Below are 14,874 nucleotides of genomic sequence, written 5' to 3' on the forward strand. Positions count from 1 at the left end.
ATCAGGGATGCCTCCAGCAGGAACATGAGCCCAAGCATGCTCCTACCCCAATTTGCCTGTGCCACCCCTACTTAACTACATACACTATCATGTAACAGCTTGAAAAGCTTTTTTTTTCAGTAACTTTTTCTTTCCTCCACATTCCCAGAATGCTACTCAGCTTCTTTTAGCAACACAGTAATTACCGCAGCAGATCAAACCTGAAGCTTCGCACTTTAATGCTCACTACCAAAAGTGGTAACGACTGCAGTAATTAAACTAGGGGAACAGTCTCCATTAATTTTCATTTAGTTTTTCCACATAGGCTTAAACCATGACCTAAGATCCCTTCAGCAAAATACCGATATGGAATCACTTGCAATTACTTGATGGCAACTTATTTATATTTTCACCTTGCAAACAGATCTTTAAGAGGCAGCTAGCTATCCAAAGTGCTTTTCATAATTAACACAACATACAGTTTTTCAGCTTCAAGGTTATTCAAGCCAGCTACAAAATCTGCTTCCAAAATTAGACCTGGACAACTACGGCTGGCTCTTTAGTGTTTCCAATCCCCAAATCACACTTCTCTCTCAAGCTGTGGCCCTCCTTCCCCTGTGGCAGTATTTGCTTTATCTAAGTCCAGATTGCCTTGATCATTTACATCCTTCCTGAACTTCTCTGTGGTAATACGCAAGGGCTGAAAATTCATGCTGTAAGCATATGGAGCAAGGTTTGCTGAAATGTATGATTAGATGGTTAGTTGAACTGCTGAAAACCTTATGCAGGAAGCAAGGATCTGAGGCTCCTTCCCTTGCAACAGAGTTTCAGAGGTGAAGTGTTCAGCTGTAACGTAGAAAACCTTTTACCTTGTGCTGCCGTCTTGTGTTACCCCCTAGAGAAGCCCTTCTGATATTTCTCAGGCACAGGAGGGCATATTTCCATTAACAGGCTCAACCAGAAGTGAAGGATTCAACGCTCTGTCATCTATTCATCCCCACAGCCAATGGCCGGTGCAGCACACAGGTATTCCTGAATCAGCTCCTAAAAGGCATACTACACTACAGGGAGAGCATTTCTATGTCAACAAAGTGAACAAGATTTCTGTTTTGCAAGGGTACACAACACCTCCCTCTATCCCTTTTAGTACAGTACGACATCAAAAATTCATTTTAATTGACACTGAAAATCTGTCTTCTCTGTGCCCTTTAATACTTAGGGCAACTAGAGTAAGTTTCTCTATAAAGAGCAGGAGTAATAAATAGTCAAGAGAAGAAGGGGGAAAGAAGAACCCACACTGTTAGCTGTCTGGTATTTATTACTTTTTAATACAGAGAAGTCACAACAAAATATTCTCTAACAACACACGCAAATGATATAATAACCAATTATTTTAATTTCATCAACATTCATTTGCTATGTACATATTCTCCCACCTGCAAAAGTGCAAAGAATGTCTCAACAAGAAACCTTTATGGACAAGTATATTTGTGAGGGGTTTTCTCACCAGTGACCTTACAACATGTTTGTTCTCAGTTACCTAGTACAGCAAAATGAAGAGTACATGGGAAAGAACAAAGAAAAAAAGGAAAAAAAAAAAAAAAAGGAGAAAAAGAGAAAAGAAACTGGACTAGATGCCTCCCTTGTAGGAATAGTCCCTGTTTTCCCAACTAAATTCATAAGGAATACAATGCTTACTACTGGAGATGTCAATGGAAATAGACTATAGGATAGTCTATGGGCTAGCTATAGAATACTGTAGTTCTAATGACTCTGCAGCATTAGGCAGAACAAGAATTTCAGGCTGTTCAGTTTGGTAGATGTCAAATTACACATGAGCATGTGAAAGATGTCCATCATGTTAGTTATGGTTACCAAAATTTAATTTTAAACACCCCACTGATGGATTAATTCATTTTTATACATCCAAAACATGAAGTCTATCTAAATGCAAGCCTCTCCTATGGAAAACAGTTAACTACTGGAAAGAAAAGCATTTGCACATGCAACTCCTATTACTATCTCAAGGAGCATCGTGCACTAATGAAGAGTAGAATGAACCTCCAAATCCAGAGGACTGTATTCTCTTTTACAAACCGTATTTCAGGCGCAATTTAATCTGATCACAGGCCAGATTAAAAAAACCTACACAGTATCAGAAAAATGAAAGGTAATGAAGAATAAACTTTAGCCAAATAAGCTAAGCAAGGAGCCAGGGAAATCATTTCCCTTTTGACACATTTAAAAGATCATGACAACTTCCAGTGCTCATCAAGGCAGAAAGCAAATCAACTGCAGTCTAGTTTAAACTCAGAAGTAGCTATTAGGTCCCAAAAAAGTTACCTTTGCCTTTCCACTTATGCAAAGCCCAGCTGAAGCTCTCATGGCCAAAGGGTGGGCCTGACTGCTTCACTGACATCTGATGCATGTTATGGAAAATACTGCATTTTGCAGTAACCGAAGACCAGTTTTCAGTACCAGCAAAAAGCAGGGAAAGCATTCTCTACAATTTACTTTAGAGTGAAAGCTCAGAGGAATCTTTCCATAGCTCAGCTGGTTTCCATCGAGGATAATTTTTACAGTGCTATGAGTGCTGCTAGCCTCCAGTGGAGAGATGTGTTTTGGAAGAAAACAGGCATTTCCTCCAGTGGTAGACAAGATTCAGTGAACAGCAGAATTAAAAGGAAAAGCTGATGGAGAACCAAATGGTTTTCTTGGATGAATTTGTACATAAGTCCTTGTCACTGTTAAGACTTTAAATATGCTTACCCCTTCCCATTTTCTCACTCTGCTGCGTTCTTTGCTTTGACCTGAATATCCTGTGCAACCTTGCACACAATTGTGTTTTTAAAGCTAGCCAAATTCCTTTTTTCCATGTCTACTCATTCTCGATTGTCACACACACGTCTGGAGAGGCATCTAAGTACTTAAAAAACAGAATGATAAATTAAGCTACTCTAAGGAAACCAAATAAACAAGTATTTAGAAAGACTCCAGATGCCACATCTCCCCTACTGCGTGCATTGTACCATGGCACCTCCCCTCTTCAAGTGCATAAAAAGTGGATACAGAGCACCATGTAGCCCATGTGGGAATTAACACCCTAGACTCACAGCATGAGTGACTGGCACTCAAGAACAAACACTACAGTAACAGATGTATCCTTTAGTTTTTCTCATTACAGAAGCTGTCTTTGCTGTGTGATTTCAGACTGCTCGAACAGTCTACCCATTGTCCATTTGGTCTGGTTCTCATGGTACTGCCAGGCAACACGACTCCAAACCTTATTAGCCACCCTAACTCCATCAGGTTGCTCAATGCACCAAAGCTAAAGGGCTCATCCTCCTCAAGCAGTTAATTCAAATTATGGTTGTTCTCCATATGGGAAATCTGACTGCACAGCTAACTAGGCTGTGTAACTGTACAAGACAGACAGTCCAGACGAGAATACCATTAACATCTGCTGGCTGGCTTCTAAGGACATTACCACTCAAGTTAGCAGTAAGTCATCTGTACTAACATAAGCCCTCTGTGCAGCTTGAGTATTACTAGAAGAGTGGCTAACACTAGAAGGAGCTAATTCTGCAGTGAAGACTCCAGGAAATAAAACTGTGAACTTGGCATTTTTATGCACAAAGAAACATGGATATTCAGTTCTAGTTTTATAAGCACATCAATTTCTTAACTTAGCAGAAAACATAATTCTCAGACCAGCATATGAAGCACTTGTTTGGCATCTGACTTTTTTGTTTTCTTTCCCAGGGTTGGCAGAGTATTAGGGCCATTTTCAGGATCATGATTTCAACAGATACACTCTTTTAAAAGATTTGTATTTGGAAAAAAACAAAATAACTTCAGAAGGAACAAAAAATCCTACCTTGTAAATAGAAACAAACCCCACACCTCTCAAGTGGACAAACGCTCCATAAACACACTACGGAGAAAAGCAAAAAAAACCCCAACTCTCCTGTAAATCTCAATAGCCTCGAGAAACCAAGCAAAAGATTGATGACCTATTTTAAAAATTTTATTTAAGGAAGGAAGAAATGGGAACCAAGAAACAACAACTGCAGTCTACAACAACCGCAGAGTCTACAGAGCCAAGCCCTCTGATACAAATTCACTGACTAATGCATAGTCTATTTCATACAGCACACAGGCATATAGACAGTAATATGCCAAGTCTGCATAGTCTCCGAGTTTTTACATCCTGGACTTAATGCCATTTTGGAAGACAAAGGTGCAGAAACTAATTGTTATAAAAAGCGATGCTGTATTTTGTATTCAGTACCTCTCAGCTCTTGCGGGTCTGACAGCCCAGATCCTGCTTCATGGTCCTTCCACACCAGCCACAGCAGTCTGCAGTAGGCAGCAAAGCCCCAGCCCCAGCAGACACATACAAACACATCCCCATTCGGCTCAGCCTGTTCCCCCCAAAAAATGGCTGTGAAGAAACACCTTTAAATAAAGCATTTTAAGACCTCCAGCTTGTTTTGGTATGGACAGATGAGCTGGCTGGACACAATGACAGCCCCAGTGGAAGCAGCACTATTGCCCTACGGTCCATCAGTGAAGGCAACACACACCAAATGCATACAGCAGGAAGACACTATGCCAAAAAAATAATTCATTTCAATATTGCATTTTCTGGCATACATTTACATTCACTTGTCACGATACCTTAGTTTACTCCATCTCAGGAAATCTGAAAGCAAGCCTGCTCAGGCAACTGGCAGCACAGGGCCAGCTCCTGTGCCCGTGGGAACCGATGAAAAGGCTGAAGGAATTCAACAGTAACAGGATGGTTTCTTTCCAGGGATTTCCCATTTCCACCAAGCTGGAGGGACAACAGCCCCTACACAATTACCCACTTTCCAACAGGACATATTTCTCTGTCCTGTATGTCTCCCCATACCCTTTCTATAAACTGTATTACAATTATACAAAAAAATAAACCCAAATCATTTTTAGCTGAACTTTACCCCCCACTCAGGATATATTCAAAGGCCATTAAATTGGCTTGCCTCCAACCTTCACAGAGATCTTGTCAGGAGGATTCTGGTTTTAACAACATGTATATATACATATTAATATGTACACAAAGAAGCTGCTCTTTCAGTTAGAAAAAAAATTAAATTTCATCACAGAATGAATCCTATAAAAAGATATGTAATAAAGTTGAAATACCCATAAAATAGCTATCACTAAAGCAAAGCTTTCGTCAATAAGCCTCCAAAACTTTAAATGAAGAAAATGGCTTCACGAAGTGGTAGTCTAGATTTCCACAGTGGGGACACTGCTGGACGTTGCTGTATTCAGAGAAATACTGCATGCCAATCCGTACGTCTATTACTGGCTTCCCACAGTGCTTACAGTTCAGTCGAGCCTGTAAAAACACAAAGAAACAAAAAAATCCCTTTTGAAATAACCATACTCACCACTGAAAACAAGGGCATCACACACAGTCCCTGCCCAGCCCTCCCTGGCAGGACAAGGGGTAAGTCAGAAAACCAGCAACAACAGGATCTGATGGTAAAGACATTCCTCACCAGGACTGGTAACTTGCAGGCATACACACTTTCCACATGAAATACTATCACTGAATTCTGGAGAGTAGGTTACCTCCCACTCTGACTGATGGGAGGCAGTGAATTTCAAAGTTTATTTATGTAAATGATTGTTTTGTGTTGCTTAATCTCTGAGAGAATTCCTCAATCCCCAGCACAAGAAGTGCTGTCTCAGTAAATCATTAATGAAGCCCCGAAGCGAAGAGAGAAGTTTTACATTTGTGCCATGCAATTCAACTGTTTAGGCTGATGTTTGAACATGATCTATGAAATAAATCAGCATTTTAATCTTTTGTCTTAACAAATCTATAGCTCGATCTACTTTATCAGCACGGCATGGTTTTGTATCACTTTAAGTATCTATTTAAACATTTATAATACATATCAGGTTATACAAACTAAACATCACTTCAAGGACACAAAGTATTCTATAAAATCCAACATCAACTGGGTGGATATGAGAAATAATTAAAGGTCAAGGGTGAGGACAGACAGAGCTATTAATGTTCAGAAGTAACGAAAAAAGTAAGCCTTCAGAAGAAACCTAGCTGAGAAACCTAGCCCAGCTGATGTAAAGAAAGCAACAGGCGGTGTGAAAGCTCAGCAGGCCATTTGAAATACGCACAAGAAGCAGAAGGGATTTGAGATTATAAAGGAGTTTAAGAGTAAAGGTAGCAGATGATCAGTGGGGGCCTGAGCTGCGCCATAGCTTAAACTCACTTAAAGCCCAATACACTAATGAAAGCTTCAGCTCTTCACTGCAAAGAACAAAAAAACATTTTCTATGGCAATCTTGATTTAAGGAATTTTCCTGGGATGAGAAGAAGAAATTATTAAAGTACTATTACCACTGAGACAAGACTCAAAAAGAAACAAACCACCAGCTCCACAACCAGCTGCTCTGCTTGAAAAGCAGGAATTTCAAGAAATACAATCTAGTACGGTATGAATTTGTAGGAATTTTTTTTCAGTAAAATGTTGCTTTCCCTCTTGCTACTATCCAGCACATCAACAAGGTGCTAGTAATCTGACAGTGGCTGCAACTCATTATCCTACATGCCCTTTTGTAATGTGTGATTAAATACTTTGAAATAAGGTATGCAACTATACAAAATAAAATTACCAGGACAATAAATCATATACCATATTTAAATGTCATTCCTCTGTATGCACAGAATCATCTGTACCAATCATGGTGAAACATTAATGCATGCTATCTGGCAATCACAGTCACTGCAGCTAATGATTTCATAGTCAGTTCTATTACTTACCATGTACTGTCACACTACCCATTAATCATATAATTAAGGCTCTCGTATAATGAGACCTTAATTCTTGTCTTGTACATTCAACAGAAGCAATTCACATTTAAATTTGCTGGCTTTTACAGAGCTAGCATATCAGCATCAGTGGTTTATCTTTAGAAATGCCTATTTTTTAAAGAAGGTTACAGTCAGTCTCAAGAGGCACTAAATTTGGAGGCAATATCTCTGTCTTTAGTTATAATCGTTGTCAATGTCATTTTAACCAGTAGCAGCAATACCACTTGTCTTTTGAGCAACACATTTTGTTAAGTATGTTGAAAGTAAAGTAAAATGGCATTTCACATACTGACAAAATGGTATTTTAGATTGCTCTGAAGCACACACATTACCATGAAGTGATCACACTTTGAGTGAGTGTGACTTTGCAAGGCTCTTGTCCTAAGTCAGTAACAACACCAGAAGCAACAGCCCTCTCCTGAGCATCTCAGTGGACCACTGAGCTATTCCCAGACAAATGCTTTTTCCGTGGCTGTCTACCCCTACTTGCACAACAGAGTGCTCTGCCCATCACATGACCAATTTTCTTGGATGCTGATGATCCTGCTCCCTCAGGCAGATGTCTACTCTGCAGTAAGCCCAGGCTTTGGATCTTTCTCACCCAAGGTATAGATTCAGTGAGCATTTAATGAAAAATAAGCTGCTGCAGGCTGTGCCAGAGTACCATCACGAGAGTCAGCCATGGCTAAGATTAAGCAGAGCTGGGTAGTCTCTAAGCACAAAGACACTTTAGACCTTTCCAATCCATTGGCTTTTTTTTGCTACAATTATGGTAAAACACAATTCAACCAACTAAAAGAAACCTGCATACATGAAACACCTGCTGGAAATGTGCAACTGTGATTACAATTGTTACTACTGGAATTATACCAGATACTGAACATACTTGCTAGTGATAATCCTAAGCATCAGATTTAATTGTTAGTACACTTAAAGGGGCTTTATTTAAAAATGTAACTACTGATCACTGGCCTTTGTCTAGCTATAGGCCACTGGGCCTCATAAGTTAAGACAAAGGCATAGGGACTTGGTCAGCTGTCTTGTATTGCACTCACAGGTACACGCTGGAAAAGAAGGATGGAAGAAGAGAAAGGAAAAGAGATATATAAATCTTGGCTTTACTTACCATCAGTTGGAATTTCCCCTTATGAGTCTCATTTACATACAGTACTAACCTGACAACAGGGAGATGCTGCCAGAATATCGTAGGTATACATAGTTCCCAGCTGATGCCAGCTTCCATCCCATCGAGACTTGCACTTAATGCAGATAATTTTGTGAACCCCTTCTAAGCAGTCTACGCAAACAGCATAAAGGTGCATAAGCCTTCCTGCGGACAGGAAAGACACTTCTTAAGGAGACCAGAACAGAAGATCAAAACAGACATTTCCTGCAATGTGTTATCTGCCCAATAGTGATACAGATCATACCTTATTAATTTTTATTTTTAAGGATAAATGATAAAGTAAAAAATGTTTCTCTATGGGAAATGCATAGGGCTTGACTGAAGCTATCTTCTGTGTATGTAAAACTCAGGAATTAGTCATCACCCTGACCACCCTCCCTTCCCCCATTTGCTGATACAGCTTAGCAATATATTTTATAAAAGAAGTTGCTGAAACTCCATGTACAGATGCCAGGTTAAGCTACATAATCAGCTGCAGTGTTTCCAAAACCAGGATTGTGCCTAGCTTCATCTCCACCTGACAGAAAGAGTGGAGAAGTGTTGAAGCTTATTAGCAAGCTGGGTACAGATTCATTTAACAACTTGACAACATCTTCCAGCAAAGATGGAATTAAGGACCTGATATTCCTCCTGGAAAAAAGCAACAGCAAGAAGAGCAATTTTCTTTCATGTACTTTTTTTCTGACCATTAAGTATATTTTAAAACATTATATGTATTTCACATACACAAACTTCAACATGCCATTCAGAACTACGAATCTATTGAGCCCTATCACGACCTTAGGCTTGTATGCGCAGTCACTTTCAAAACCTGAGTTATACTGACTTCCATAAAAATCAAGTGGCTCAGACTTGAAAATGAAGCATTTTCTCTACATAAATCTGACTAAACTCACCGATGCAAAATCCAAGATACAAATTTCACACAAAACAAGAAGTCCTGCATAAATTACAGAGATCTGTCACCTACATTATGCATCATTTGTAGTGACTGAATTCATTTCTTATTTACTAGTTGGCTATTAGAAGTGGGTTGTCACAGAGTAGTAATCTGTAATATACCATATTTTGTACTGCTACGTAAGAAAAGCTAAGAAGTGCAGTTACAGAGCTACAAAACAAGACTTATTACTTGCATGTAATATGTGTTTACTTCGGATTGCGATTTGTGCTCTTCAGCAAAGTACTGATCACAATCTGTAATTTAATGAACACACACATCTTGTACCTCTTCTAGATAAAAGGGAATGAAATATTGACAATTTATGATAAGTCCATACCATACACTTTCAAAATTAATAGTTTGAGTTTAAAATGTTTTGGTTTTTCAGCCAGTTATTTTAGAAAAATCAGAAGTAAAAACCAGATTCTTCCTAAAATATATATACAAAATAAACTTGCTAGTATGAGCTGGCAAAAGTTGAGCTATTCCTCACTGGTGTGTTCAGCTCTAGAAAACGTGAGACTGAAGTGAGATTGGAAACATTCAAATAATTTCAAGCACAGAAGACTTGTGTTGTGCAGGAAGATAAAATAATATTCCCCATCTGAAGTTCTGCACTGTTCCTGCAAGTTAAAATACTGTATTCCCCCACTGTTTAAATTCTTTTGTATGTAGGAAATGAGGCACATGATATCTTAAACATGCCTGAAATAAAAGAAGTGATTTTGCATACACCCTGGAACCGCACCTTAAAAGCTTAATTTCATTTCAAAGAGTACTCGTGATAATAAACCATTTTACCCAGGATAAGGAGGTAAAAATTTTAACAATTAATTATTCACAGCATCTTGTCTGATCGAGTTTCTCAGATGTATCAGACAATGGGTAAGGAGCAATTAATTAAAAGACATATTTTTGCAGAGTTTCATTCTTAGTGGGAAATGTTGAAGAGTGATGAGTTTCTCTATTGCTAGACCAGCTCTTAGTACTGATGAAATCACAAGCCCATTGTGCATGCCTCCCCATGAAAGCAAAAAAGCATTGTTATCTCACACACATACATTCTGTTTATCCTGGAGCTTTTTTGAGCTTGTATATTTGCCTATCACTTCTTCTTCTTGAAGTACATTAGGCAATGCAGAAACAATAACGTTAGCATGAATACAGTTCAGTGACACAGTGCGTAATGATTTAAGGAAAGAAATAAAACAACAGTTTGTTGAGCAAAGGAATGTTGCATAACATGTAGTATGACCATGCATACGATATAATAAATTCATTGAAACGAGAGAAACTGAAATGTTAAAATACCTCTTGTTAGTGCCTTCCCAACACCCTTTTTGACATACAATTTTATGTTTTTGAACACCCAACTATGAATCCTTTAACTGACTTGACCCATGCTGGCTACCCGCAGGATGAGGGACAGGCATGTTTTGCCACATACCACCCTGATCATTTAGTTTGGGGCACAGCTTTCAGGAAGAGATGATATGCATCCTAGCCCACATCCTTTTGTTCCTCTAGGAGGAGAAAAGTAGTACATTCCTTGGTCTCAACTCAGCTCGGAGCTGGGGCATGATCAGAATGCAATCCAAACAGGCAGAAAGTAAGTCTAAACTCCTCACTACGCCTTTGCTCCTTCAACCCACCATATTAAAAGCTTACTTTTACTATGTCTAGCCTCTCCAGGCCAGTGTTAACACAGGCCAGACTACAGTCCTTTCCATATTAAAAAAACCAAAACAGTTTGCTATAAAACAGAACTGACATTCTCCAGTCTGAAAGCAGATGAGAGGCATCTCACCTCACCAGTGGCACAAATATAACCTTCACCCACACTGCAGCACAGCATGCTTAAATAGAAAAGGTTGTTTAAAAGGTTGATGCATATCTTGGAGTAAAGCTCACAACAGATAAAACAGAACACACATGCTGCAGAACAGATTGGCTGGGAAACCTTCCCACGATCTACCTAGAATCCAGATGAGAAACATTTTAGTTGTAAACTGAAACACAGGGCATGGATCTTTCTATACAGCATTTGCTTTTGGTAATTCCTCCCAAGTGTTTCAATCTGATCCACGTGATTAATTTGGATGTGACTTCAGGCTCTACAGAACTGTTTAAAAATGCAGAACTGGGATGAAAACCTACAATGGGGAGTACAGGGCACAGAAGGCAGTTCCATCATTTAGTGAAACCTAGCATGACTGACAGACAACCTGTACCTTGAAGGTGACAGGGAACATCATATTCAATCTCATCATGTCTCGATGGGCTAAGGAACAGGGTCCCGTCCACCAGCGGAAACTGTTCAAACACTGGCAGCGCCCTGTGGCATAGAGCACAGTTTACAACGTTCCTGTGGCTGGCACTAAGAGCAGCAAGGATGAACTTCCGAAGGTCCTCCCCTTGGCCCACCTGGGCATCATCTTCCATCCGCACATGAAAGGTATTCAATTTATGCCTGGGGATGTGAGTAAGCAGCTCAGACAGATCGAGCCTTCTCAGAAACTGCACAGGGGCATCGAAGTGTCCTGACCTATGTGCTTGCAAGCCAGCTGCCCCATAATCAAAATGCGTGTTCCTGAACATGCCCCCACCGGCCATGTTCTTCTTATGGGGCTCCAGGTGAATGGCATTCTTCAGAAACTCTCCTAGGTATCGGGAGGAACGAGGGACGCTGAAATGTGTGGGGGCAAGAATAGAGTAGCCAGTGGGTGGGGACTGGCCAGGAGAGACACAAGGTGAACGGATGGCGTAGCTGCCGCTCATGACACCCTTCTCCTGGGAGTTCTGCCGGTCCATCGAGTGCCTTCGCTGGATGTCATTACTCAAGCCTTTCTGCGGCTTGTTGGCTGGCCTGCCCTTTTTGGCCTCCTCTGCTGACTCCGCCATTGACCTTCCCATATTCTTCTCCAACACGGACTTTTTCTTCTTATCATCCTGCATTCGCTTCACTTGGTACCAGTCAGTGTCCTTCTTTAAATGACCCTGCCCACACCGACAGGAGCAAAAGCGAAAAGCTAGGTCATAGCCCTTCTTTGTCCACATGTTTTGGCGACACTGCTTTTCATTCCAGCTCCTGGCTCTGCCAATGCAATTGAACTGGACAAGGATACTGCTTTCCCACTCATAGAAGCACTGAAGGTGCATCCAGGTGCTGTATGGACAATGCTCGTTGTTGCATATAACCTTCTGGTAGTCATCCTTCTCCAGGTCCACCGGCCTTCCAAAGCTACAGATCAGTGGAGTAGCACAGGGAGCTTCTGTGGAAGATAAAACAGAAGCATTAATAACATAATAGCCCACTTATTGCAGTACTTTCTCAAACACTGTGCTAAACATGCATGTGAGCTCTTACTCGTGACCTGTATTATCAAAGAGCCCACAGGCACTAGCTGTGGGTTAGGGCAAAAAGCAGTCTTTGCCAGAAAAAGTTAAGTACGTGAAGAGATATGGAAATGAGGGAATAAAGAAACAAAATGACATTACATCTTGTTTAATACTCAAAGCACCTCAGAAGCATTAGTCTTCCTCAAAGGTTTGTGGATACTGTTGCAAGGCCTTAAGAAGTGAGGAGAAAGCTTTGCGTATGTTTCTGGAAGGTTGCTTTGAAGCCTGAGAGGCAGCATGGGGAGAACACACAGATGTTTGTTTGAAAAACAAGGAGGCAATACAGCCTAGCTTTGCAATCACACGGAGAGGCAGGAACTGATCTTTTCTTTGGGACTGAGCAAGAGACAATAGCTACGGAGAGAAGGAGGAAGCAGAGGATTTTGAAAAGCAAGACAAACAGCTTATGTTTCTAGTACAGAAAGGAGGGCCTTTGTTACATTGCTTAGGCAACTATAGACTATACTACCATCACTGACCTCCTGGATAGCTAAATTTCACAAACCAAATAGTCCTACAACACAGACAAGTTGAAAAAAACAAATGCCACGTGTTACTAGCAGCAAAGTAGCAGCCTTTGCTATATCCTTCAGCAAAGAACAGTTTATCTCAAGTATCTCCCTGCAACAATATCAGCTTCTAAACAAAAGTGTTCTACAAAAAATGTTCTGCATTTATGGACCAGTGACGTTTCCCTCTTTCTCACCAAAGCACCACAGACTACGTATGACTCCATTTGTGGCTGTTCACTGGTAGCTTGCAGGCAGAGAAAGGATAGGAAATGTTCAGTTGGAGTTCCTATTGATCTTTAGAGTTTCTAGTTATGAAGTTTTTAAATGTTTACCCAAATATTACAAATATTTCTCCTCTGTATTTCTGACTTCTTACTTCCTCCACTTCACCAAAAACTACTACTGCAACAGGGCTGGCAAGATGCCTTTTCACCTCTATATTGCAGCATTCAAACACAAGCAGGTTTCCTCAGGGTCTTTTGTGCTCAAGTGCCACCTCATCCCATGCAAAACAGACGAAATGGCTCCCTGTATTTTCCAGCCTGAGCCAGAGCTCCAAGACTTTCAAAAGAGTTAACACCAAGACTTGTGGAGAGAGGCTGCTGAGATCCAGGATTTTAGTTGTTTTTCCTTAGGACTTTAAATTTCTCTGATAACCAGGGAAAAAGCCCACCATTTGGTTCCATCGCTTTTAATCCCCTTCTTGTCCATGCCAGCACAAATAATCAAACATAATTTGCAGGTGTTATGCTGCTATATTTACTTTTACTCAGACTCTCATTAACAGACATACTATCTAGCCTTACCCATCCTACAGCAGCAATACACAAACTACTGCCAGGAGGCAGGAAAAAAGAACATGCCATGCTTTACAACAACGTATCTTTGCCATGCTAGTGGCTTTGTCCCTTCCCATCAAGTTTTTGTTAAAAGGCTATGAACAAACAAAATCTTCAAGGTTACTTTTTTATAAATTCAAGATTATGGTAGCTCTTAAGACTTATTTACCCAGAAGAGACAGGCACAAAGACCATGAGAAAATGTTCCCAAGCCATTTCCTGGAAGATACCACATCTTCATCTCATTTCTCTGCCTCCATTTCTAATGCCAGAAGCAGCACAATTGCAAGGAGAGTCTTCTGCAACACCTTTCTTTCAGGGTCTGGCCTATAAACTGCAGGCAAAGCACATTCCCCAAAAACATTCTTTTAATGCAAAAAAAAAAAAGTCTATTTCATTTCAAAATATGAACTTGTTCAGTCATTAAAAACAAGTTACCAAATTGGAGAGAACAAAGGCTTTCCCTAGGGACTCCCTGGAAGTTCCTTCTACACATGTGACACCGATAATCTGTCTCAGGTCTCTGAAAAATCCACTAAGAACATGCAGATTTTAAGATACCTTTGAGAAGCATGAATTTTATTGGCTACCAATGACTAATCTCTCAGCCTAGAGAAAAGAAGGCTCAGGGGAGACCTTATCATCATGTTCCAGTATTTAAAGGGTGGCTACAAAGAAGATGGAGACTCCCTTTTTACAAGGAATTACATGGAAAATATGAGTGGTAATGGGCACAAGTTACTCCTGGGGAGATTCTGGTTGTACACAAGAGGAAACTTTCTCACAATGAGAACAGTCAGCCATTGGAATAACCTTTCCAAGGAAGTGGTGGATTTCCCAATACTGGCGACTTTTAAGATCTGGCTCAACAGGGGGCTAGGACATCTTGTCTAGGTCATGCTTACTTAGAAAGGTTGGACTAGATGATCCCTGAGGATCCTTCCAAGCTGGTATTCTACGATCCTATAACTCATTCTTTCATCATATTTAGGGTCTGAAAGTATAGTTTGCAATTATAGCGACCTTATGCAATATATGTCAGAGAAACCAGTTAAACTGAAACCATTACGGGTAAATCATCAGAAGTCAGATGTGCAGCAAAATACCGGAGGTACCAATATGAACAG

The 14,874-nt window shown here is 40.3% G+C and overlaps 1 protein-coding gene across 1 annotated transcript in view; it reads right to left on the minus strand.

Annotated features, from left to right (window-relative positions):
- Positions 1-1,279: 1,279 nt before the first annotated feature.
- Positions 1,280-14,874, minus strand: part of HECA (hdc homolog, cell cycle regulator) — a 28,238-nt gene continuing 14,643 nt past the window's right edge. Inside the window, exons 2-4 of the mRNA XM_061378352.1 lie at positions 11,229-12,269; positions 8,044-8,198; positions 1,280-5,365 (exon numbers count right to left, since the gene is read on the minus strand). Of these exons, the coding sequence (XP_061234336.1) occupies positions 5,201-5,365; positions 8,044-8,198; positions 11,229-12,269 (1,361 nt within the window). The 3' untranslated portion in view covers positions 1,280-5,200. The remainder of the gene's footprint in view (positions 5,366-8,043; positions 8,199-11,228; positions 12,270-14,874) is intronic.

This window comes from Neopsephotus bourkii, unplaced genomic scaffold, assembly GCF_033783945.1.
Source record: "Neopsephotus bourkii isolate Nb327-2 ecotype Australia unplaced genomic scaffold, CSIRO-AGI_Nbou_v1 NB_1765, whole genome shotgun sequence".
In the NCBI taxonomy this organism is placed as follows: Eukaryota; Metazoa; Chordata; class Aves; order Psittaciformes; family Psittacidae; genus Neopsephotus; species Neopsephotus bourkii.